Source organism: Loxodonta africana, chromosome 19 (assembly GCF_030014295.1).
Source record: "Loxodonta africana isolate mLoxAfr1 chromosome 19, mLoxAfr1.hap2, whole genome shotgun sequence".
Lineage (NCBI taxonomy): Eukaryota > Metazoa > Chordata > Mammalia > Proboscidea > Elephantidae > Loxodonta > Loxodonta africana.
Genome location: NC_087360.1, coordinates 71,948,247 through 71,972,432, shown reverse-complemented (window position 1 = coordinate 71,972,432; position 24,186 = coordinate 71,948,247). Strand labels below are relative to the sequence as shown.

At 45.2% G+C, this 24,186-nt stretch overlaps 1 protein-coding gene across 1 annotated transcript; it reads left to right on the top strand.

Moving 5' to 3' along the window:
• Positions 1-11,983: 11,983 nt before the first annotated feature.
• On the top strand, positions 11,984-13,019 carry CLDN23 (claudin 23). The gene has a single exon (XM_064271963.1). It carries the CDS (start codon positions 12,057-12,059, stop codon positions 12,933-12,935), a length of 879 nt encoding a protein of 292 aa, XP_064128033.1. The 5' UTR covers positions 11,984-12,056; the 3' UTR covers positions 12,936-13,019.
• The last annotated feature ends 11,167 nt before the right edge of the window (positions 13,020-24,186 follow it).

The following is a 24,186-nucleotide window of genomic DNA, read 5'->3' as shown; positions in this document are numbered from 1 at the left end:
TGTTGCAGAGGTTCTGGAGAGACTGGTACACTTATACACTGCAAGTGGGAATGTAAAATGGTACAACCACTTTGGAAATCAATTTGGCGCTTCCTTAAAAAGCTAGAAGATCCAGCAATTCCACACCTTGGAATATATCCTAGAGAAATAAGAGCCCTCACACAAATAGATATATGCACACCCATGTTTACTGCAGCACTGTTCACAATAGCAAAAAGACAGAAACAACCTAGGTGCCCATCAGTGGATGAATGCATAACAAATTATGGCGTATACATACAATGGAATACCACGCAACAATAAAGAACACTGATGAATCCGAGAAACACCTCATGACATGGATGAATCTGGAAGGCGTTATTCTGAGTGAAATTAGTCAGTTGCAAAGGACAAATATTGTATGAGACCACTATTATAAGAACTCAAGAAAAGCTTTAAACACAGAAGAAAACATTCTTTGATGGTTACAAGGGTGGGGAAGGAGCGAGAGGGGAATTCACTAATTAGATAATAAAAAAAAAACAAGAATTATCTTAGGTAAAGGGAAGGACAGCACACAATACAGGGGAAGTCAGCACAGCTGGACTAAACAAAAGCTAAGAAGTTTCCTGAACACAACCAAACACCTCAAGGAACCGAGTAGCAGGGGTGGGAGTCTGGGGACCATGGTTTTGGTGGACTTCTAGGTCAATTGGCATAACTTAAGTTTAATAAGAAATGTTCTGCATCCCACTTTGGTGAGTGGCATCTGGGGTCTTAAAAGCTTGCAAGAGGCCATTTAAGATGCATCAATTGGTCCCAACCCACCTGGAGCAAAGGACAATGAAGAACACCAAAGACACAAGGAAAATATTAGCCCAAAAGACAAAAGGGCCCTATAAACCAGAGACTCCATTAGCCTGAGATCGGAAGAATTAGATGGTGCCCGGCTACCACCAATGTCTGCCTTGACAGGGAACACAACAGAGGACCCCTGATGGAGCAGGAGAAAAGTTGGATGCAGAACTCAAATTCACGTAGAAAGACCAGACTTAATGGTCTGACTGAGACTAGAAGGACCCCCCGAAGACATGGCCCCCTGATTCTCTGTTAACCCAGAACTGAAACCATTCCTGAAGCCAACTCTTCAGACAAAGATTAGATCGGACTATAAAACATTAAATAATATTCGTGAAGAGTGTGCTTCTTAGTTCAAGTAGGTACATAAGATTAAATGTGCAGCTCCTGTTCGGAGGCAGGATGAGAAGGCAGGAAGGGATAGGAGCTGGTTGAATAGACACGGGAAGCTGAGGGTGGAAGGAGGAGTGTGCTGTCACATTATAGGGATTGCAACTAAGGTCACATAACAATATGTGTATAAATTTCTGTATGAGAAATTAACTTGAGCTGTAAACTTTCACCTAAACCACAATAAATTAAAAAAAAAAAGAAATTGGAATGTGTGGTTGTTTGGTTTACCAGTCTACAGCACATTTTCCAAATACAGTCTTAAAGTCACAAGGTCAATTTTGACATCACGATGTATTTGTATGTTGAGTTTTTCCATTGCTAAATTTGTTGGTATGAAAAAAGTGTTTCTCTATCATGCATAAACATAAAAACATACTTGGAAATATAGGAAAATAGCACCCCATTTTCTTCCTTGAATATATATATATATACATCGTTTACTGTGCATGAATTTCCATGGATGACTCGATGATACATCAAAATGTAATTCAAGTATTCTGCTTTTCACAGACAACTAGGCCTAGTTATGGCCACAATTATGGAAAGAAAATTTGTGTCATTAAAATGTGTTACTTGACTTTAAAGTTAAGAGAGTCAACTGACCATGAACTTTTAAAAATAATATTTTCCAAATCTTAAGAAGCCTAAAGAAAGGAAATTTGGGAAATGTATAAAGACTCAAAGAAAATAGAAGTCACTTGTACATCCCACTTCCAAGATAACCACATCTGACATTTTGGTGTACCTCCTTCTAGTATTTTTCCATACATGCATATTCTTTTTTAACGTAATTGGTTTTAAACTGCAATACTACTTAATAACCTGCTTCTTATATAAAGACTACTATAATGAATATCCTTATAGCAAAAGTTTTCAACATACTGTATATCCTTGAAGCAAATTACTAGAAGGTTAACTGAGAAATCAAAGGGGAGGCACATATTTAAGGCTTTTAAAAACAAATTGCAACATCACCTTTAAAATAATGTTCTCTTTATCTCCAGCAGTGATTTTTCCCCCTAGCCCTGGCCAACATTGGGTAGAATTTTTTTCCCCTTAGTTTTTCTGATTTAAGAGGACAAAATGTGTTCTCTTTGCTTTATTTTGCATTTATGTGAATCCAAGGGTAACTTATTTTTATCACCCTTTCATGTGCTTATTGAATGCCTCTTTTCTTCTGTAATTGTGGATATTCTTTCCTCATTTTTCAATGTGATATTAGTGTTTCTTATTGATTTTCCAGATATATATGAAACATTAACCTTTTTTTTTCTCCCCTATAAACTAAGAGGATTTGTCCTAACTTGTCTGAGGCATTTTGATATCAAAAAGTTTTAAGCTTCCGTATAGTTAAATCTATCAAATTTTTTTCTCGTTGATGTTTTGCTCAGAAAACCCTTTCACATCCCATATATTTATTTATTTACACATCTGTTTCCTTCTAATTCTTTCAGTATTCTTTTTATTCGTAAATATGTAGTTCACCTAGGCTTTTTGTTGTTGTTGTTGCATATTTTGTGATGCAGGCACTTACTTTTTTTATTCTCCCAAAGGCTAACCAATTGCTATACCGCCAGTGAATTTTCACGCCTTTCCCCAATGATTTGAAATTCCACTTTTATCATATTCTAAAATGTATATAACCAAGGTCTACCTTTTGGCCTCAGCTACGTTTGCCTTGTTGGCATGATATTGATTGTGCTGCTATCGCACTGTTTAAATTAGTATAGATTTGCGCTACATTTCACGGTTGGATCGTACATGCCCTTTCGATAGTATTCATTTCAAAAGTTTCTTGATTTGTTTCATTCGTTTACTTTTTCAGATGAACTTTGAGATTACATATCCAATCTGGGTATGATTTTTACTGGCATTTCATTGAGGGTATACGTCAATTTGGAAAGCATTACTATCACGATAACACCTAGATCTATTTAGAACTTTGCCCAATGGTTAACCATGTAATTTCTTTTTTATTAAATTTTGGCAAAAAAAAAAACTGTAAATATATATACATATGTATATCTCCTACTCAAGATGAAAATTATCTAAAGACCTAAATGAACCTGGCCCATGGCACGGCAAATATTTTTGCCCTGCGGTAGACAGGAATAAGGAGCCCTGGTGGCACATCGGTTAAGTTCTCGGCCACTAACCCAAAGTTTGGCTGCTCAAACCCACACAATGGCTCTGCGGGAGAAAGACCTGGTGATCTGCTCCTGTAAAAATTACAGCCAACAAAACCCTATATGTCACTCTGTCATATGGTGTCGCGGCGAGTTGGAATTAATTTGATGGCACCCAACAACAATAACCAACAGACAGGAATAGACAGGGTTGAAGCGAAGCAGGCAAAGTGAGGCAGCCAGGGCAGCTGATGCCTGACAGCAGACCACACCCCTCTGTGTTCTCACATTTGTAAAGAGGCAGAGCTGCTGCTAAGTCAAGAAGGGTTTGAAGCCTCCGGAAGATAAAACATAAACAAGCAAAAAAAGGCAGCATAATTTCACATGGCACCTTCTAATAAGTTTCCAAGGAAGGGTAAACAGATCCCTGCTTTAAATGTTCAGTCACCGCACAGAAATGAAATAACACGAACAAAATGCTATGTACTGTGTCCTCCTTTTGTGTGACTTTGTTGAAATTTTACAAAACTTTACTAATTTATGCAACAAATATTTATTGAGCACTTACTCTAAGCAAGGCACTCTTTCGGGTGCTAGGATATCGCCACAAACAAGACCAGCAAGTTTCCCATTCTTGGGAATTTACCATGTAGCTGGAAACACAGAATACGGGTATGTCAGCACATAAATAATAAGAACATATTTGGTAGTGTTAATACCCATAAAGAAATTAGGGCACTGTGATACTGAGCTGTGTGATGGCTACTTTAAATTGGGTGGCCCAAAGTTATTTACCTAACATCTACAGTGTCAGGCGGACAAAGCCAACACACCAGCAGTTAGTCTCTATGCCAACAAGGAAAGCGGGTGTTGTGGTGGAAGTGCCTAGTTCATCTCAGGCTGGTTCAGTGCTATTCAAAAATAGAGAATGACCATAATTTAATTTGTATTCTATAATCTATTGAACTGGATTTATCATAGGAAGACTACAGGCAGGGTTTAGGACCTTCTTTGGGGAAAGAAGAAATATAAAGACCCAGTACAGGGACTCTGAGAACTCTTCTTGTCAGCAAACTGATTTAGTGAGGCCCACTTTGTCTTTCAAAGTTTGTAATGTGCCATTCCAAGAAGTCATCACAGAAGGTTTTAACCTTGTACTAGTTGGTATGTGAGGTCCAACCTGTGCAGGTGAACAGGGGACCCACAGGATCCTTTAGAATTTGCTGCTGGGGGCCCACTATTCATTTCCAACCCTGGGGCACTGTAAATAGTGCTTGCATCACCACGGGGCCCTCTTCAGAAAGAAAGCTATTACAGGAGCTGGAGATCAGCTTACCGAGACAGGTACTAATCTCAGCAATAACTCATTTCTGCCACACTGTGATTCATGCTTTGTTACCCAGTTAGGCTTACAGTGAACTCAGAGGCCCATAACAAAGAGGCCAGCTCTATCATCAGATGCTATACTTAGCTCAATCATTTCTCTTATTACCACAGAAGGCCACCCCTACTGGCCTACATTCCTTTGTCATGAATATCTGGAGCTGTCCCATACCTCATTGTTCTCTATGCTGATGAAAAACCAACATTCAAACAAACTAAAACACTTATTTACTGAGATGTATGTAGCTAGCCATCTATTTTGGCCCCACTGTCACCTAAGAGAATTCTGTGGATGCTATGTCAAAGAATACAAGGCAAAAAGAGATAAAATTGATTTGTTGAGCAGTTAGTATGTGCCAGGCACTAAGATGGGCTCTGGGGACAGGCTACAACAAGACTAGCATGGTCCCTTCCCTCAGAGAACGATAAAAGAGCTAGAAAACTAGATGATTTGAGTAATAAGAAATCATGGCAAGTATGTTTTTTTTTTATGATACGAGGGGGAGTTATGGACTACACGTTAGGAAAATTTAACTTAATCTAGGGGACTGAATGAAGAGGACTTGAAGCACTTAACCGATGAAGATCAAAGACCACAGCCTTCAGTATGGGTTACACCTCAACATAAAGAAAGCAGAAATCCTCACAACTGGACCAATGAGCAACATCATGATAAATGGAGAAAAGATTGAAGGTGTCAAGGATTTCATTTTACTTGGATCCACAATTATCATCCATGGAAGAGGCAGTCAAGAAAGCAAAAGATGGATTGCATTGGCCATTTCTGCTCCGAAAGAACTCATTCAAAGTGTTGAAAAGCAAAGATGTCACCCTAAGGACTAAGGTGCACCCGACCCAAGCCCTGGTGTTTTCAGTCACCTCATATGGATGCAAAAGCTGGACGATGAATAAGGAAGATTGAAGAAGAATTGACACCTTTGAATTGTGGTGTTGGCCAAGAATATTGAATATACCATGGACTGCCAAAGAACCAACAAATCTGTCTTGGAAGAAGTGCAACCAGAATGCTCCTTAGAAGCAAGGATAGCGAGACTACATCTCACATACTTTGGACATGTTATCAAGAGGGATCATGCCCTGGAGAAGGACATCATGGTTGGTGAGGGGTCAGCGAAAAAAAAGCAAAACCCTCAATGAGATGCATTGACACAGCGGCTGCAACAATGGGCTCAAGCATAGCAACAATTGTGAGGATGTTGCAGAACCAGGCAGTGTTTCATTCTGTTGTGCATAGGGTCGCTATGAGTCAGAACTGACTGGACAGTACTTAACAACAACAACAACAGGGGACTGAGAAACCACCCCAGAAAAAAAACAGCACATAAGCAAAGATGTGAAGGATAAGCTGGGAAAGTGGCAGGCAGGGGAAAAAAAAAAACCGTCATCAATTCTGACTCACAACAGCCCTGTAGGACAGAGTAGAACTGCCCCCATGGCGTTTCCAAGGGGCAGCTTGCAGATTCAAACTGCTGGTGGATTCAAACTGCTGACTTTTTTGGTTTGCAGCAGAGCTCTTAACCGCTGTGCCATTGGCAGGCAGGGCTCTAGGAAAGAAAATAGCATGTGCAAAGTCTGGATGCAGAAGGGAACGCAAAAAAAATTTTTAAGTAAGGACAAAATCCTGTTTCCCTGGGTTATAGCAGGTGGGTATGATGGTGGACAGAGTTGAGTGAAATGGGGCTGGCATGTGGGCTGGGGCTGAACTGTGGAAGGCCTTGTAAAGGGTTAATGCAGGGATGTGATTTAAATGTTATATCACCAGCTCTGAGGATGGTGTGGGTAATGGAAAGGGAAAGAGAAAGCCCGGGTATAAGAGATCAGCTAGGAGTCAGTTTAAGGGAAGGGTGAGGGAATGGCCTGGCCAAGGTCGAGGTGCAGGGAAGACTGGAAGTGAAAGGTTGAAGAGAGTTTCGCCGTTGTTATGTGCTGTGGAGCTGATTCTAACTCATGGTGACCCTATGTGACATAGGAGAACTGCCCCATAGGGCTATGTGACATAGGAGAACTGCCCCATAGGGTTTCCTTGGCTGTACTCTTTATGGGAACAGATCACCAGATCTTTTCTCCTGCAGAGCAGCTGGTGAGTTCCAGCCACTGACCTTTTGGTTAGCTGACAAACGCGTAACCATTGCACCACGAGGGCTCCTTGAAGCAAGAGCGAGGAGGTAGAATACACAAGATTTCCCTCCTCCCCATGGGTAAATAACCCACTGAGAGCTCTAAGTAAGAAGGGAACTATTTAGGAAGAGGACTCAAATCACATAAAGTCTTTACAAAGCCTCCCCGCTGTTCTCAGCAACAACAATCTAGATTCCAAGAAAGAGGCAACCTTTAAAGTACATTTAGAAGCAAAAGAAATGCCCTCCCAGAGCTGATAGTGATTTCAATTTTGATGGCCATACTTCCCATATTTCATTTCCCATAGTTCCTTGAGCCTATGAATCCAGTGGGGGCTTGAAAATACAGACTCCCACCCCACTTCTCTGGGATTGCCATACAGTACTGCTGGCGTGTGACCCAGGAATCTGTATTTTAACAAGCACCTTAAAACCAAAAAAACAAATCCGTTGTCATCGAATCGATTCTGACTCATAGCCACCCTATACATCAGAGTAGAACTGTCCCATAGGGTTCCCAAGGAGCAGCTGGTGGATTCAAACTGCCAACCTTCTGGTTAGCAGCCAAGCTCTTAACCACTGTGCCACCAGGGCTCTGCAAGCACTTCAGGTGATCCTTATGGTCAGACAAATTGGGGAATCTCTCACCTTCTCATATGCTATCTATATATATATATTTTTTTCACCTTCTCATATATGCTATCTATATTGTATGGCTCCATTTATACAAAATTCTAGAAAGTACAAACTAATCTATACTGACAGAAAACAGATCAGTGGTTGCCTGGGGGCAGGACAAGGAGGGGTATTACCAGTGGACACTAGGAAACTTTTGGGGATTGTGGATATGTTTATCATCTTGACTGCGGTGATGGTCTCACAGATATATATGTTAAAGTATATCAGATTGTACATTTCAAAATATGCTGTGTATGGTATGTCAATTGTATCCCAATTTTAAAAACCATATATACATATATTACTTATATATGTGTGTGTGTTGTTGTTTTTAGGTGTCATCAAGCTGGTTCCAACTCACAGCAATGCTTTGTACGAAACACTGCTTCATTCTGCACCATCCTCACAATCATTGTTTTCGAGCCCATTGTTGCAGCCGCTGTGTCAATGCACCTTGTCAAGGGTCTTCCTCTTTTTTTTTTTTTTTTAATGGGCCTGTCTAATCTTTGGCCGAAGGATGAAACTCAGGAATGACGTCGTTACTGAGCTAAAAGTTGTCTGGTGGTCAGTCTCTGTCAAACCAGTAAGTCTGGTCTTTTTTTTTTTTTTGAGTTACAATTTTGTTCTACATTTTTCTCCAGCTCTGTCCGGAACCCTCTACTGTCATCCCTGTCAGAGCAGTCGATGCGGTAGCCAGGCACCATCCTGTAGTGCTGAACTCAGTCTGGTGGAGACTGTGGCAGTTGTGGCCCATTAGTCGTTTGGACTCGTCTCTCCCCATGTCTTTGGTTTTCTTCATTCTCCCTTGTTCCAGATGAGGTGAGACCAGTGAAGTATCTGAGATGGCCACTCACAAGCTTGTAAGGCCCCAGACACTACTCACCAAAGTAGAGTGTAGGACATTTTCTTTATAAACTATGTTACGTCAATTGAGCTAGATGTTCTGTGAGACCATGGCCCCCACAGCCCTGTCTACTTCCCCAGGGTAAAACAGTACACAATACTGGGGATGCCAGCGCGACTTGTTGAAGGCAAGGTCATGGAAGCTCCAAACACATCCAATCTCCCTGAGGGACCAAATTACTGGGCTGAGTACTGTCTTCCTCTTTTTCACTGACCCTCTACCTTACCAAGCATTATGTCCTCCTCTAGGGACTGGTCCTTCCTAATAACATGTCCAAAGTAGGTGAAATGGAATCTTGCCATCCTCAATTCCAAGGAGCACTCTGGCGGTTCTTCTTCCAAGACAAATTTGTTCATTCTTCTGTCAGTCCACGGTATATTCAATATTCTTCACCTGCAGCATAATTCAAAGGCATGAATTCTTTTTCAGACTTCATTATTCAGTATACCATATATCAGTAGCTTTCAGAGAAAGCCTTAGACCAAATTTTATCACATATTTATACATTTGCTAGCAAGCAGGCACAAAAACAGCCATTCATTCTGTTCTGTAGGTTTGATGAAGCCCCGGGTCTCTGTCCTTTTGGGAGCCCTGACAGCACCTGCCAGGAGAGCTCATTGGAGGTGATGTTTTAGCAGCAGGATGAGCTCACCCCCTGATTGGGGTCAGGAGAGGAGGACTCCTCTGAAGCAGCTTCCAAACAAGGACAATTGTTAAGTCAAACCTTGGGAAGCATTTTTACAGGTAGAGTTACTCGGCTATCTGGACTCTAACACACTGAGCTTGGACAGCAACGACGTCACCGGTGACAGGGCACTGTTGCTGCTGTGCACCATCCAGTTGATCCCGACTCATAGCGCCCCGTACGGCAGAGTAGAGCTGCCCCATAGGGTTTCATGGGCTGTAAATCGCCTAGGGTTTCCTAGGGAGCAGACCACCGGATCTTTTCTCCCGGTTACCAGCCAAGCACTTAGCCATTGTACCACCAGGGCTCCTTGAAAGGTCATTGGTAACAGGAGTTGTGCTCGTTATCAAAGGCAATAACTGGAGACCAGAAAAGGCTGAAGCCTGGAGATGCTGCCTCTGGGCTGTGGCCTTTTGATTAGAGTCCACGGTTGTTGTTATTGGCTGCTGTCCAGAGTGGAGGCTGACTCATGGCGGCCCCATGAGTGCAGAGGAGAACTGTGCTCCACAGGGTTTTCAAGACTGTGGCCTTTTGGAAGCAGATCGCCAGGCCTGTCTTCAAACCACCCCTGGGTGGTTCAAACCCTCAGCCTTTGGCGAGCAGTCAAGCGCTTAACCCTTTGCACCACCCAGGAAACCCAATTTCTGGATTAGATGTCATCTAATCGCCCTCAGAGAGACTGCAGCTAATCTGGGCAACCTAACCCTGCTAAGGTATAGATAAAAACTAACGCATTCATTTATATCATACGTGGATGGCACCACACACGCCCATGCTGAGGAGCCCTGGTGGTGCAGTTCAAGCTGCTAACCAAAAGACTAGCAGTTCGAATCCACCAGCCACTCCTTGGAAACCTTATGTGGCAGTTCTGCTCTGTCCTATACGGTCACTATGAGTCAGAATCGACTTGACAGCAACAGGTTGGTTCTGCCCATGTTGCTGTGTCTTGAAGTAATGTACAGATGATATATCACAACCATTGCAAATTTCTTTCTTTCTGTGGTAAAAACAGGGGAACCATTACTATACTCAATCCCCTTCTTTGCGCTAAAATATTGATTTAAAAAAATGTGAAAATCACTTTGAGAAAAAGAAATGGGGTTCTACTACAACCCATTTAAAACAAAAGCAGTGAGTCCCATCCCTGGTATTGTCCACTCTAGAATGTTTAGAATTATTCCAAACCCATACTGAATTCATTTGATTTTTTTATTCGGTTTTTAATTTAGCTGATTGTAAAAGTAATACCCTTCCATTGTAAGAAATAAGAAAAATGCAGAAAAGAATGTTTAAAGGATAATTGTTAGAATGGAAAACCATGACTCACACAAGTATACAATAAAAAAGTCTCAAAGATCTACTTTAATTCATTATTTAACGAAGGAAGATGTTGCCCCCAGTTCAATGAAGAATTCAAAGGACACACGTAGAGAGGCAAACCAAAACCCAAACACCAAACCCATTGTTGTGGAGTTGATTCCGACTCATAGCGACCCTATAGGACAGAGTAGAACTGCCCCATAGTTTCTATAGAGAGGCTGGGGGATGCCCACTACCAACCTGTTGGTTCCAGCCGAGCTCATAACCACTGCACCACCAGGGCTCCCTACAAGCAAACAGGCACGCTAAAATGAATTTTAACATGGTTACAAAACTGGCCTGTATTCATTGAGCAAAAATCAGTTACATTCCACTGGGACAAATCATTTGCGTTGCTATGGTCAAAAATAGTTTGCAACACTCATTTCCACAAGTCACCCAGCTACAAAATAGCTCAAGGGCAATGACTGGCCAAAGGATCCTACTTAATTAGATAGGTGTGCTAGACAGGACACCCAGTAAGCCTCCTCCTCTCGTTTTTCGTCCACTTCAAAGCCTTTCAAAAAACTGAAAAAGAAAATAAAATTCTTTATAACTCCCCTACCCAGAAACATACACTCACTTTGATTCTTTCGAGTCACACATCATCCAGTGTATACGGAAATTAAACAACGGAGCCTTTATTAAGCAAATAAGCAAGGTCTATTAAACAAATTAAACAAGTGCACATTTGGGGACTCGCTCTGCCGGGTGGGCTCTCCGGGCTGAGGCACCGAGCACATTTGCCCAGCGCATCCAGACCGCGTGGGGAGAGCTTGGCACCGCGCACACCGCCGAGAGTAGCCGCAAGTCAGCACGCAGACCATTTAGGGGCCATGGGATACCCGCTGTGCGTCCCTCCGGGAGTGGAGGGAGGAGAGAGAAAATCCGCAGGGCCAGCTGGAGACACACGTGCCGAACAGTGGCTGGCTGAGAGCAGGGGAGCCGCGCAGCGACCGAGGCAGGTGCGATCATGCGCGCTCCGCCCCTTTCCCTCCCTGCCCCGGCCGGCCCAGCCCCGCGGAGGCGCAGAGGAGCCGGGGCGGGGCGACCTTTGCCCCGTCCGGGAGTCGCCAGGGCTGGGAGGGGCCGAGCTGGTGGGCTGCGGGGTGGGGTGCTCGCGCCGAGGCCGATGCCCGGGGCTGGCTGCGCGCCAGGGCCCGCCGCTTCCTCCTCGCCTCCGGCCCCTCCCACCGGGGCGGGCTCGGCCGCGGCCACCGCCTCCGGGCGCCCGCACCTCGGCCCGCGGTTTCGGTCCGGCCGGTGGTTTCGGTCTGAGCCGTCGGCGAGCCGGTTTCGATTAGAGACGGCAGCCTGGCCGGAGAGCGCCGCGACCGGGACGCGAGGAGGGAACAAGGGGCGACCCCGGGAGTGGAGCCCCGGCCCCGCGCCGGAGACAAAGCGCGCCTGGGAGTCAGCGAGGCGCAGGAGCCCGCCGGCTGCGGCGCCCGTGCTGGCCTCGGGGACCCGCGCTCTCCGGGCGCGCAGGAGCGCGCGGACCCAGCTCCGAGGACGCGGCCGCGGAGAAGGCGGCCGCTGCGCCGTCGGGCAGGATGCTGACGCCGCTGGTGATGACGCTGGGCATGGTGCTGGCGCCCTGCGGGCTGCTGCTCAACCTGGTCAGCACGCTGGCGCCCGGCTGGCGGCTGGTGAAGGGTTTCCAGGACCAGCCGGTGGACGTGGTGCTGTACCAGGGCCTGTGGGACATCTGCCGCGAGCAGAGCAGCCGCGAGCGCCAGTGCGGCCAGCCAGACGACTGGGACTACTTCTCGGCCGAGCCGGTGCTCGTGGCGCGGGGACTCATGGTCACCTCGCTGGCCACCACGGCCCTGGGGCTGCTGCTGGCGACGCTCGGGGTGCGCTGCTGGCGGGACGAGCCCCACTTTCTGCTGGCCGGCCTCTCGGGCGTCGTGCTGTTCGTCGCCGGGCTCTTAAGCCTGATCCCGGTCTCCTGGTACAACCACTTCTTGGGGGACCGCGACGTGCTGCCGGCGCCGGCCAGCCCGGTCACGGTGCACGTCAGCTACTGCCTGGTGCTGGGCTACCTGGGCAGCTGCCTGCTGCTGCTAGGCGGCTTCTCGCTGGCGCTCAGCTTCGCGCCCTGGTGCCAGGAGCGCTGTCGCCGCTGCCGCAAGGCGTCCCGCGCCGACCCGCGCCGCAGCAGCATCAGTACCGTGTACGTCGACTGGCCCGAGCCCGCTCTCACGCCCGCCATCAAGTACTACATGGACGGCCAGCACCGGCCGCGGCCCGCCGAGCAGGGCCCCGCCGGCAAGCCCAAGGCCGGCTTCCCCTTGCCGCGGCCGCCGCCCAAGGCCTACAGCAACCCGGTGGACGTGCTCGACGGGGAGGCGGCAGCCGAGTCCCGCGGCACCTCCTCGCGCAGCACCCGGCTCTGCCAGGGCTCGCTTCCCTGCGACTCCGACCTGTAAACGGCGCACCCCACCCTGCTCTACCCAGGCCCTGGGCTCAGTCCCCGACGGAGACAGGGGACGTGACAAAGGACTCGCCCCCCACAGCCCGACCCTGAGCTGAGGCCCTGCGGCTGGCAAGCTCCTGGCTGGGAGTCGAACCCGGACACCTTCCTGTAACTGGTTTGGAGAGCGAGCTTCCCTTCCGGTGGTTAACTAGACTCCTTGGACTACTACTCTGGTTGGGTTTGGTTTTCTTTTCACAGGGTTTAGTTTTTTCTCCAGAGGGATGACGGCCCTTGTATTGAGTGACAGTGCCTTTTTTCCTTCCTTCCATCCGGCCTGCCTTCCATCGGTCCTTCCTTCCTTCTTTCCTTACAAAGAGTACATAGAAAGGGCGCTATTTGCCTCGTACTAGGCAGGCACGATAACAGAGATGAAGTCAGCAAATAGTCTCAAAAAACATCTCAACACCTTGAAACAATATTCTGAAATATCAACGAATTTTGCATGAATAGTATTTAAGTATTAACTTTTTCTGTGTGCTGTGTTTCATTTTCATGCGAACTCTCAAGAGGCCAGCTTATATCTGGCTATGTTTGAATGAAGCTCATAAAATCAACGCAGAGCCATGCAAATACCAGCAGCTTTAGTGATTTTCATGGAATGAAATGACCTGATTAATTCATGTCTACATTTCCTCCGGCTTGAATAGGCTTTATCTTGTTTATTATCACTAGCTTTTTGTGTGAAAGTTGAGCTTACTCACGAGTTTCTCTTCTAGAAGCCAGAAAGAGAATGAAGGGACTCACTTTTTACTGTACACTATTCCTGTGATACCTCATCTTTGACCAAGCGGACTATAGATTTAATATTTGTTACAAAATGTAAAGTTTGAGCCGTCCAGAAACCTGTTGATCATATTAAAGTACATATATATTTTTTAATGTATATATCTTCTATTTATAAATAAAATTTGAAAACAACAATCTCAACACACCCACAAAAGCTTCATTGTCTCCAGCAGCACCTTGGGAGTTTAAGCACTCGTTACTCAGGGTTCCTTGGCTGCCAGGGCACTGTTTGTGAAATCAAGCACTCTGGTCTTTATACCTCTTAGTGCAAGACTACAAAAAGAAGCCAACAGGCCCCACTTAAATCCCTGATTGCTTTGTTTTTAGATTCATGCTATTTTCTGTGCAAAGCCAAGTCCATTGTTGAAAAACTGGAAGCACCAGTTTCCACGTGGAAATAGAAATAGAAATCTTTTCCTTGTGTCCAGTGGTGCTGAGAACCACGGGAGGCAGCTGTGTGTTCCATGAGCCGCACTAAATCTCCAGCAGAGCTGACTTTCATGCCAAGTGGTTGATTTATAGGGTTATTATGAATCAGAATGGACTCAATGGCAATGGGTTTTGTTGTTGGAGCCCTGGTGGTGCAGTGGTTAAAAGTTTGGCTGCTAATCAAAAGGTTGACAGGTCGCATCCACCAGCGACTCTTTGGAAACCCTATGGGACAGCTCTACTCTGTCCTGTAGGGTTGGTAGGAGTCAGAATCAACTCAACGGCAGTGGGTTTGGTTTTTTGGTTTGAGTTTGCTGTTGTTAGCTGCCTTCATTCATGGTGACCCCACGCACAAGGGAATTAGACTGTTGTGATCCATAGGGTTTTCTGACTTTCAGAAGTAGGTCACCGTGCCTTTCTTGCTAGTCTGGTTGTTGTGTTGTTGTTAGGTGCCGTCAAGTTGGTTCTGACTCATAGCGACCTTATATACAACAGAACGAAACACTGTCTGGTCCTGCGCCATCCTCACAATTGTTATGTTTGAGCCCAGCATGGCAGCCACTGCGTCGATCCATATTGTTGAGGGTTTTCTTCTTTTTTGCTGACCGTCTAATTTACCAAGCATCATGTCCTTCTCCAGGGACTGGTCCCTCCTGATAATGTGTCCACAGTACGTGAGATGAAGTTTCTCCATCCTCACTTCCAAAGAGCATTCTTGCTGTACATCTTCCAAGACATTTTTTCATTCTTCTGAAGTCCATTCAGTATTCTTCTCCAATACCGTAATTCAGAGGCATCAGTCCTTCTTCAGTCTTCCTTATTCATTGTCCAGCTCTTGCATGCATATGAGGCAATTGAATATACCGTGGTTTGGGTCAGGCGCACCTTAGTCCTCAAAGTGACATCTTCGCTTTTCCTAGTCTGGAAGCTTCGCTAAAACCTGTTCAGCATCACAGCAATACTCAAGCCTCCACTGATAGGTTGTGGCTGTGTTTGAGGGGCCTTGGCCAGGAATTGAACCCAGGTCTCCTGCGTGCAAGGCAAGAATTCTTCCACTGAATCACCACTTCCCTCCTTAACTGAACTAAGTCTCATCTTTAAAACCCTCCATTGGTGGCCACCTCAAAGCTAGAACGTTCAGTACAGTAAGCACTGATGACACCAAGCTATAGTCCTAAAAAACCTATTGCTGTCGAGTCAATTCCAACTCATACCAACCCTATAGGACGGAGTAGAGCTGCCCCATAGAGTTTCCAAGGAGTGCCTGGTAGATTCAAACTGCTGACCTTTTGATTAGCAGCTGTAGCTCTTCACCACTGTGCCACCAGGGTTTCTGTGAGCTGTAGTAGAATTAACGAAATTATACGTGCTCAGTGGGGGCGGAGAGTAGAGACTGAGCCCACACTTTCCTTGCTATTTTTTACCGGAATCACCTATGTCTGTCCTTCTGAGACCAGGTTTAGTGTGCAGCCATATCACTCGAGGACCTTTTTCAAATGCAGGTTCTGACTCATTCAGTGGGTCTGGAATAGGACCTGAAACTCTGATTTCCCTACAGTTTCCTTACATGCTGACAGTCCAGGGACCACATTTGGAGTTGCAAGGCTTTAGTTGGCACCATACCTTATTCCAGGCACCCTGGTGGTGCAGTGGTTAGGAGCTATGGCTGCTAATTGAAAAGTTGGCGGTTTGAATCTACCGACCACTCCTTGGAAACTCTGTGGGGCAGTTCTGCTCTGTCCTGTAGGGTCGCTATAAATCAGAATTGACTCAATGGCAGCAGGTTTGCTTTTTTTGGTTTTATGCCTTACTCTGGAGCCCTGGTGATGCAGTGGTTAAACACTCTGCTGCTATCCGAAAGGTCAGCAGTTCAAACCCACCAGTGGCTCTGACGTCTGTAAAGATTAACCCACTGCCATTGAGTCTATTACAGCCTTGGAAGTCCTGTGGGGCAGCTCTACTCTGTCCTATACGGTCACTAGGAGTCAGAATCAACTTGACGGCAATGCTTTGGGGTTTTTTGGGGGGGAGGTTAATGCTTTACTCCAATTTCAATCCCAGCCAGTGACACATAATCAGAGCCTTGAATGCCTGCTGCCTAGATGAGTTAGGGGGTCTTGCTCTGGGGTGCAGAGCTAGAGCTGAGACAAGACAGTGGTGCTCTTTTCTGCATCAGCTAACACCTCAAAAGGCTGAGATCAGGGGCTTGAGAAGTCAGCACTTAGTCAACAGCATAAAGATACGGGACTTCTGGCAAGTACCAAATCTTGCTTGTATCATAATCCTAAATATTTCCCAGGGAGCCTTGGTAAAATCAAACAAACAGACAAAACTGGCATTTTGCGTGGTTTTACTTCCCTCTCCAATTATTCCCTGGCTTATATTCAAAACACTTCCTGTCTGATGATTAAGATCTTGTTGATAGCTAAAACTCTATTTTTGCCCCAGCAAAAAAAAAAGGGGGGAAAAACTCCCTTTAAAAAAAAATACAAACTTGTATTTGCTGTAAAAACATTCAGGATGGCATGGAAAGAGACCCCTGCATCAGGCTGGAATCTCTGTCTTCCCAGAGGGTGGCACTGTGCCACAGCAGCACAGACCGACAGTGGGCTTGAGGCACAAAGTGTTGGAGGAGGCAGAGCCTCAGGAGTTGCTTTTGTGGGTGAGACCTTATCCCCAGCAGGGCTTCGAACCGGTTCAAAGTATCCAGGTGTACTGAATCAGAATCTACATTTTAACAAGATTCCCAGATTCTCATGTACAGTAAGTCCTGAGAACCACTGCTCTACCTGCGGTTTTTAGAGTAGATCTCTCACCAGCATCATTAGCATCGCCTGGGAACTTGTTAGAAATACAAATTCTCGGCAGGGGTTCGAACCTGAAAGAACCGGTTCAAAGCCCTGATTCTAAGCTTACTCCTCACCAGCCAAGCAACTACACTACAATGAAACACTCTGTGGACTAGCACTTGCCCTGCACGCCTACAATGTGTCATCACAGCTTGTTGTTAATCCTCCCAGTCACTGTGAACAGTACGTGTCCTCATTTACTGGGCGAAGTCTTTTCAAGATTACTCAAGTTGTGCCCGGAGGACCAAGGAATCCGTGAGAGGAGAGCAGAAAGTGCAGGAACACAGCTCTTGCTCCACCGGCTCGCCCGTCCGGCTCTGATCTAGATTCACACCCTACCGAGGGAGCGGTCAGGCTTTCAGCACCTGAGCTGTGTATACACTGCTGAGGCCACGTGAGATGCCATCAGGTGTGCCTTAGTGACCACTCTCAGCTTCATGGCGTAGCTCACCCATTCAGTAAGTCTTTGAGCACCTGTAATTTTGCCTCCCAAAAGAGGGTGGGGTCCTTGAATGGTGCAAGTGGTTTGCAATTGGCTGCTCACCTAAAGGTTAGTGGTTTGAACCCATCCAGTGGCCCGTGGAAGAAAGGCCTGGAGATCTGCTTTCATAAAGATTACAGCCAAGAAAACCCTATGGAGCAGCCCTACTCTGTAACACACGGGGTCACAAAGAGTCAGAATCAACAGCAACGGGTTTGGGGTTTTTTTGTGTTTAATTTTGCCAACACAATTGTGGCAACTGTGGAAAGCACAAACACTCCAGCTCCTGCCTTTGTGGAACTTACAGGGAGAGCATGGGAGAGAGTGTACAAGTGAAACAAAGAAACATAAACCAGGCCCAGGAGTTAGAGAAGAGAGGGCCACACTTTAGAAAAAGTAGGCAGGAAGGTGGTGCTTTCACCCAGAACTAAAGGAAGCGGGAGGGGAGGGCTCCAGGCAAAGGGAACCCCAAGTCTGAGTTCCCTCTAAGGAAATTGTAATGAAAGCTCGTTGACGGATAGCAGCCTGAGCACCAGCATGTTTTGCTTTGACTTCATTCTGGAATGGGGTGGTAAGGACAGGAAGAAGCTGGTGGCACAATGAATAAGGTTGGTTAAATCTTGCTGTTTACTCTCTATCAGGCTAATAGCTTCTTTGCGGGGGGAATACAGTTTGGAACAAATTCGATCTGTTCTTGACAATGTTGTCAGAGAGTCAGGTATAAAAGATCTGATGTGTGAATAGCTGGTGGAAGGCAGTCGATTCTGCTAGCATGTGGACAGCCTCACAATGCAGTAGGCAGAGAGAAGTTAGAACCTCGAAGCCTCATCACATCCCTGGGAGTGCTGCGGAAGTCTCCTAACATTTCTCCCCCTACAACCACCCCACATCTTCGAACTGATCTTCTGGACATGAAGGTCCATTACACATCTCTTTAAAACCCTTGGGATCTTCCTTCCTCCCCCATTACCCACTCTTAGCTTAAACTGCATTCATGATTGGGCTGAGGCCTATGTCTCCACCCTCATTACTTCCTCCCATACACAAACCCTAACTAATCCCTCTCCCCATTAGTGCAAATGTATCATATTTAAACATATTGTTTATGTGCGGTATAATTCTTGGTGTACTTTCTCGTTTTACTTTTAAACTGAAGCTAAGGACATGAATAAACAGAACAACCTAACCAGTCGCTGTCGAGTCAGCTCTGACTCATAGAGGCCTCGTGTGTCGGAGTGGAACTGTGCTCCATGGGGTTCTCAAGGATTGGTTTTTCAGAAGTAGATTGCCAGGCCTTTCTTCTGAGGTGCCTCTGGGTGGATTCAAACCTCCAACCATTCAATTAGTTAGCTGAGTGATTGACCCTTCGTACCACCCAGGGACTCCTCAGCACATGGATTCTATTTATTTTTTCTAGTACTAGAATAGGTACTAATACTTCTTCAGTGACTATTAACAGTTTAACAAAGTTATTTCTAAAAACCATTTCTGTACCCAAGTGGTTCCTCACCTTATACACCACCTGGCCTGTATAGAAAGTGATCTGTGTCCCAGGACCCTGGCCCCAGGGGTGTCTGCAGCACCTGCCTCTTCCCCAGCTGTGACAGGAGAGCGCTCAGTGTCTCCACCTACCTGCAGCATGCAGAGGTGCAGGCGCACTGCAGGGCAGATAGGCAATTTTGTTAACCTGAGCTACAATTTGTTTACAAAGCTCATTAGAGCACAATTCACACCTTCTCTACTCCAAGTCACTTCAGATGAGGTCTCTTTCCCTGTGTGGGAAGGGAGGCAAATAAGGGACTCAATCATTACTTCAGATAAAAAACTTGTTTGAAATTCACATCCAATCTTCTCAACAACCTCCACCCACATTCTCCTGTCTCCTCACTACCCACCACGAGATCACCTCCTCCAGCCACTCTCCAGAAAGGAGTGGTGAAGGTAAGAAAGCAAGGTTTGTTTTGTTCAAATCAAGGACAATGTAGACAATGCTTAGCTGGGCTGGGGGGAGGGCAGTGCTGATTAGAGGGTACGCTGAGGTGATGGCTTGAGACTTGATTTAAGCACGGGTCTCCCTAACTTGGAAGTCCTGGTGCGTAGTGATTAAGAACTATAGCTGCTAACCAAAAGGTTGGCAGTTTGAATCCACCATGTGCTTCTTGGAAACTATGCAGCAGTTCTACTCTGTCCTATAGGGTTGCTATGAGTCAGAATCAACTGGACAGCAACAGGTTTGGGGTTTTTGTTTGTTTGTTTGTTTGTTTGTTTTCTCCCTAACTCTTGTCCAACTGGCCTGACCAAGTTATACAGAGACTCTGCCATGCAGGTGAGAAAGAAGCCTCATTTGCAAACCACTGAGACAGTGCAATGGAGAGCCTTAAAGGGCAAGTGCACTTCACAGGTACCCTGCACCTTACCATTCATGTAGCAAGTGCCCCTGCTCACCCTCCCCACACGACCATTCCTGTCAGTTGTTCCCAAAGAGCTACCACTCATCACAGAGTTGAGGGAGCCTAAACAAAGTCACTGCAGTTTTTCTAGAACTTAGGTGATAAGTGCCTCCCAATGGCTTAAGCCCTGCCCTTGATGGTGTCGATTTCCTCATCTGTAAAACTTAACCCAAAACCAAACCCATTGCTGACCAGTTGGTTCCAACTCACAGCGACCCTACAGGACAGAGTAAAACTGCCTCATAGAATTTCCAAGGAGTGCCTGGTAGATTTGAACTGCCAACCCTTTGGTTAGCAGCTGTAGCACTTAACCACTAAGCCACCAGGGTTACCTCTGTAAAACCAGAGTACTAAAATTAGATGTTATCAGAGGACCTTCCTAAATTTAATATTCTGAGGGCGTGTCACCACTCTGGTAAAATAGGTTTGTGAGTTGGCCTTTACATGACTGTTGGGATACACGGTTGCCCACTCACTTTTTCCACCTCTCAGGTTTATTGGGAAGCTGCCTTCCCACTGACGGTGCATGCTGCTACAAGGCAGGGGCCCTTACAACTGTTTGAAACCAAAAAAAAAAAAAAAACAGGTATGTGCACCAAATTACTGTTTCTACAGGGTGTTGATTGAGGAGTGTGCATTTTTTGGGTAGGGAACAAATTTTTCTTTGGGACACAGTATGTCCATCTAAACTCTAGGAGGTTTCTGAGGGTAGAATTAGTGGGACAAGTTTTTCCCTCAGGACTCAGAGAGTAGGATTGCTGGTGGGGGCAAAAAAAAAAAAAAAAAATCCATACTATATACCAAAAATTCAGTGACAATCATTCAGCATGCTTCCATTAGTGAAAATACAACAACAACAAAAAAATTCAAAGCAGAAAATAATTGGGTCTTAAAGGGATATTCATATGCACACAAATTTATCTGGGCTTCTGTTAATATGTGGATTCCTCTCTAATAGACCCAGGATGATGCACGAGATTTTACTTTTATAACTTTGAGGAGCAAGGACTTCTAGAGGGCTTCCTGAGTACACATGAGGAATGATGTCTCCAAGGGAGAGGATGGGTGCAGAGATTCCTTATTTGGTGTGCTACATGGAAAGTAGGAAGCCCAGAGTATTGGGATACATTCGCCTCTCCAGCAGGAGAGTGTATGGCAAGGCCATCTGAGGAAGCCGGGTTGAGGGAAATCTAATGAATCTAACTGGTACCCTGCATGTTTGCTGCATGTGGGCTTTTAGGAGACTGAAGAACCTGAGCTGAGCAACATTGAGGAACAAATTGTCCCTAATCTAAACGGTCATAAGTGAAGTTACTGCTCTCCTCCAAACCTCCCACACCAACTTGCATCACTTCTCGTCCTTGAATGGGCCTCCCCCTACCTAGCCTAATACTAACTTGCCATCTCAGTCACGATTTCTGTCCAGTTCACCTCTTGCCATGGTTCTGCAACAGCCTTCTTCTGTCAGGGCTGAGGGAACCCATACCCATGAGCAGGGAGTCACTTGGGGACGGGTGGGCAGGCAGGCTGGAAAAGGTAATTCCTGTTGAGACAGAGCTAGCAAACAAGATAACCCCATACCAGACCCCGTGCTCTCGAGTTGATTCTAACTCATAGCTACCCTGTAGGACAGAGTAGAACTTCCCTGTAGGGTTTCCAAGGAGCAGCTGTTGGATCTGATCTGCTGACCTTTTGGTTTTAATAACTGTGCCACCAGGGCTCCAGCAAACAAGATAGGAGATAATTTTAATAAAAACGTAAGAGGAACTCTTAGGATGTGAACTGGATCACAAAGAAGACTTTTAAAAATTCATAGTATAATTTAGAAATTCAATAGAGGACATGAGAAGTAAAGTGGTTACTGTTGAGAAATATGCTGGAATCTTGGGAGAAGAAATGGGAAAAATAGCTAAGAACAAGAACAGAATACAAGGAAATAGAAATTGTGAATGAGGAGATAGGAATGGGGAACCCCAACAGGTATTTTACTATGGGAGTGTTAGAAGTTCCAGAGGGTGAAAAAAATACTTGATGGAAAAAAATGAATGCTCATGTAAATGTATAAGAAAACTCTCTGAGCTGAAAAGACTTGTTTTCTGTTTGAGATGTTTGCTGATTCTCAGGCAAGATTATGTGTAGACATATACCTGGCCATAGATCATTGAAATTTCTGAACTCCAAGGATGCAGAAAATTCAATAGTTTAGACAGAGAAAACAGGCAATTGATTAAAAAGAGAACTAGACTAGCTCCAAACTTCTCATTGTCGAACTTCTCACAGAAAAGGACTGTGATCCAGGAATCTTGTACAGAAGCATAATATTCAAATGTGAGGACAAAAGAAAGACATCTTCAGACATTCAAAAATTTAGACGTTCCTTGTACAACAAAATAAATGTGCCTTTCCTGTTCTCTAAACAAAAAAATCAGAATTTTATCATCCTATTACCCTAATACGCACCAACCACTAGGGCCAAAGATGAAGAAATGGAAGATATTTATCAGCTGTTGCAGTTTGAAATTGATCGAACATGCAATCAAGATGCATTGATAATTATTGGAGATTGGAATGCAAAAGTTGGAAACAAAGAAGAAGGATCAATAGTTGGAAAATATGGCCTTGGTGATAGAAACAATGCCGGAGGTGGAATGATAGAATTTTGCAAGACCAACGACTTCTTCATTGCAAATACCTTCTTTCACCAACATAAATGGCAACTATACACATGGACCTCACCAGATGCAACACACAGAAATCAAACTGACTACATCTGTGGAAAGAGACGGTGGAAAAGCTCAATATCATCAGTCAGAACAAGGCCAGGGGCTGACTGTGGAACAGACCATCAATTGCTCATACGCAAGTTCAAGCTGAAACTGAAGAAAATCAGAGCAAGCCCATGAGTGCCAAAATATGACCTTGAGTATATCCCACCTGAATTTACAGACCATCTCAAGACGAGATTTGACTCATTGAACACTAGTAACCGAAGACCACACGAGTTGTGGAATGACATCGAGGACATCATCCACGAAGAAAGCAAGAGGTCACTGAAAAGACAGGAAAGAAAGAAAAGACCAAGGTGGATGTCAGAGGAGACTCTGAAACTTGCTTTTGAATGTCGAGCAGCTAAAGCAAAAGGAAGAATTCATGAAGTAAAAGAACTGAACAGAAGATTTCAAAGGGCCTCTCAAGAAGACAAAAAAAAGTGTTATAATGACATGTGCAAAGAGCTGGAGATGGAAAACCAAAAGGGAAGAACACGCTCAGCGTTTGTCAAGCTGAAAGAACTGAAGAAAAAATTCAAGCCTCGAGTCGCAATAGTGAAGGATTCCATGGGGAAAACATTAAACAACACAGAAAGGAATACACAGAGTCATTATACCAAAAGAATTAGTCGATGTTCAACCATTTCAAGAGATGGCATATGATCGGGAACCGATGGTACTGAAGGAAGAAGTGTAAGCTGCTCTGAAGGCATTGGCGAAAAACAAGGCCCCAGGAATTGATGGAATATCAATTGAGATGTTGCAACAAACAGATGCAGCGCAGGAGGTGCTCACTCGTCTATGCCAAGAAATATGGAAGACAGCTTCCTGGCCAACTGATTAGAAGAGATCCATATTTATGCCCATTCCCAAGAAAGGTGATCCAACTGAATGTGGAAATTATAGAACAATATCATTAATATCACACGCAAGCAAAATTCTGCTGAAGATCATTCAAAAACGGCTGCAGCAGTATATCAACAGGGAACTGCAGAAATTCAGGCCGGTTTCAGAAGAGGACGTGGAACCAGGGATATCATTGCTGATGTCAGATGGATCCTGGCTGAAAGCAGAGAATACCAGAACAATGTTTACCTGTGTTTTATTGATTATGCGAAGGCATTCGACTGTGTGGATCATAACAAACTATGGACAACACTGTGAAGAATGGGAATTCCAGAACACTTAATTGTGCTCATGAGGAACCTTTACATAGATCAAGAGGCAGTTGTTCAGACAGAACAAGGGGATACTGGTTGGTTTAAAGTCAGGAAAGGTGTGTGTCAGGGTTGTGTTCTTTCAACATACCTATTTAATCTGTATGCTGAACAAATAATACGGGAAGCTGTACTATATGAAGAAGAACAGGGCATCAAGATTGGAGGAAGACTCATTAACAACCTGCGTTATGCAGATGACACAACCTTCCTTGCTGAAAGTG